At 55.6% G+C, this 2,264-nt stretch overlaps 1 protein-coding gene across 1 annotated transcript; it reads left to right on the top strand.

Annotated features, from left to right (window-relative positions):
- Positions 1–293: 293 nt before the first annotated feature.
- Positions 294–2,264, top strand: CSUI_009013 (srs domain-containing protein). The gene has a single exon (XM_068069132.1). The coding sequence runs from the start codon at positions 787–789 to the stop codon at positions 1,930–1,932; it is 1,146 nt and encodes a 381-aa protein (XP_067918894.1). The 5' UTR covers positions 294–786; the 3' UTR covers positions 1,933–2,264.

Raw genomic sequence — 2,264 nt, 5'->3', positions numbered from 1 at the left:
CCAGAACTCAACTCCACAGGCAATAGTTGATGCTTTAACTACACCGACGCCTTGATTTTTACGCCCCGAGCTCGAGGGAGGGACTAAATCTAGTGTGTAGGAAGGATGTAGGCTGTCCATCATACCAAGGGTGCCGCGTCCCCGATGATAAGAAGTTTCCACGCGTGGTGGCAGGCTGTTGCCTGTGAAGGGCAGTGCCCCGGTAGCGGTGCGTGAGAGAGGCTCCCCCAGTCAACGGAAGCACCTCCAGCACGCGCTTCTCTCATAAGCAGTAAGTAGTTCTGTAAGGCGCAGTTGAGGGCTGGTGTCACGGAACCAAAAGTGCTTTTTCTGTATTTTCCAGGTGGCACGCTGGGGAGTGAGTGTCCACCTCATCGAGAAGTGATCCGCGACCGTCCTGTGGTTGCCAGCCAGGGTCGCGGCGGTGGGCGGCGCTAGGCTTTCTGTGCCATCGAGGAATCAGGGCTAGAACCTGGACGAGTAAACACTCCTGCACTAGCGCTAGAAAGTTGTACACCAGTGGAAGCAGTAAGCACCACGTCTCGCTAGCTGCTTCTCCCGCCCCCGGCTCTTACCGGTGCCGACGGCACCGGGGCCGGAGGGTGGATGCGCAGAATTCCGCGTGCAACCCTGGAGTGCTTCCAAGTCGGGTATAGTCGGGTTAGAAGTGAGTTTCTGTCCTCTGGACCGCCCGAACAGTGTGTTCGCCTTCTTTATACTCGGCGGTACTGCAAATCCTCAACTCACTTTTCCGCTTAGTCTCGTCAGGCGTTGTTCTGTCCAGGGATGCACTCTTTTATGATGGCTGCCGCGGATTCCCGCCGGGTATGTTACAAAGGACAGCCCCTTAGGAGGGCAAATGGGAGGACCAGAATGTCGGGGCGGACTCTGTGGTTCGTAGCGTGTGTCGGCGCTGCTACATTTCTCCTGTCTCCAGTGGCGCATGCACTGCGTCACCAGGCAGGCAACGGCTTTCGAGCCAAAGGATTAGAAAAGCCGCAGGAAGTGGAGGCAGCAGTGTGTAAGGAGGATGTGGCCAAACAGTTCACTGCCTCCTTGTCCGAGGCGAAGCGCAAGGTGAGTCTCGAGTGCGCCGGACAACAACCCACTGCTGTACCGGAACTGACAAAGGGATTTGTCTGCCCAACAGGTATCAGCAGTTTGGCAGAATGCAAAATGCCAACCGAGGACCTTGCCGGCGGTAAGAAGGCCGTCAGTTTGTCGGAGTTGATGGGTGGCACGGTGCAGCCGCCAGTCACCTGGGTGGACGGCACGCCCACCGAGACAGACGGAAAGAAGTACGAGCTGAGCTTCCCCGATGCACCTCTGCCGTTGCTGGATAGCGAGTTTGTCACAGGCTGCAAAGCAGCCTCAGGGAAAGAGTGTACACTGACAGTGACGGTTGAAGCGAGGAAATCAGCTGCAGCGGGCCAGACTGTGTACTGCGCGTACGGTAAATTGAGCAACGAGGCCAAGTCTACTGTCACCATGACGCAGCAAAATAACACTTTGACCCTGATCTGCGGCAATGAGGCCATTAACGCAGTCCCTCAGCCAGCCGAGTATACGACGGACTACTGCGCAGATGATAAGGTTGATGCCGAGTGCAAGAAGGAGAAATTTACGAGCTTCATTCCAGGCTTCCAATCGGCTTGGTGGACTGAGAATAAAGGTGCCCACAATGTTACCTTGAAGATTCCTCCCGAGCATTTCCCGGATTCGCCGAAGACGATTCATCTCGGCTGCCTCTACACACCCCCCTCCCCGCCAGCAGCAGCTATATCTCAGAATGCACAAGCAACCAACCAGAACTTGTGCAAGGTCGACGTGGTCATTAGTGCGACGGAGAGCTCGGCCACCAGCAGCACAGTCGCAGCTTTGCCGGGTCTTGCTGTGGCAGCAGTAGTTTTTAGTATCTCCTTCCTTATGTGATTACGGATGGTCTTGTCGCTCTTTCCGTCATGAGGAGAGAATCCGTAAGTGTAGGCACACCGCCACGCTTGATAAGGGGGAATTAGCTTTACACATGTCAAAGCCTGAAACGGCACCGTTGGCGCACTGGCTGGCTACCTGCATTCCGTGCTCACTAACCCAAGCCGGGTCAAAGGGCAGAACTGCCACCGGTAAAGATGTCTCTCTCTCTTCCGCGTCAGCAACGCTATTCTGTAGTGAGAAAGAAGCCATTCAGCTTCTGAGGACGGCAGGGCCTTTCTCAGCCTGGAAACCTAGTCTATTCAAAGAGGACGCTCGTGTCAGGCTCAGAA

The sequence above is a fragment of the Cystoisospora suis genome (assembly GCF_002600585.1).
Source record: "Cystoisospora suis strain Wien I chromosome Unknown contig_5230, whole genome shotgun sequence".
NCBI classification, from domain to species: domain Eukaryota; phylum Apicomplexa; class Conoidasida; order Eucoccidiorida; family Sarcocystidae; genus Cystoisospora; species Cystoisospora suis.
Note: the sequence above shows the minus strand (reverse complement) of the source record. Positions and strands in the feature narration are given on the sequence as shown.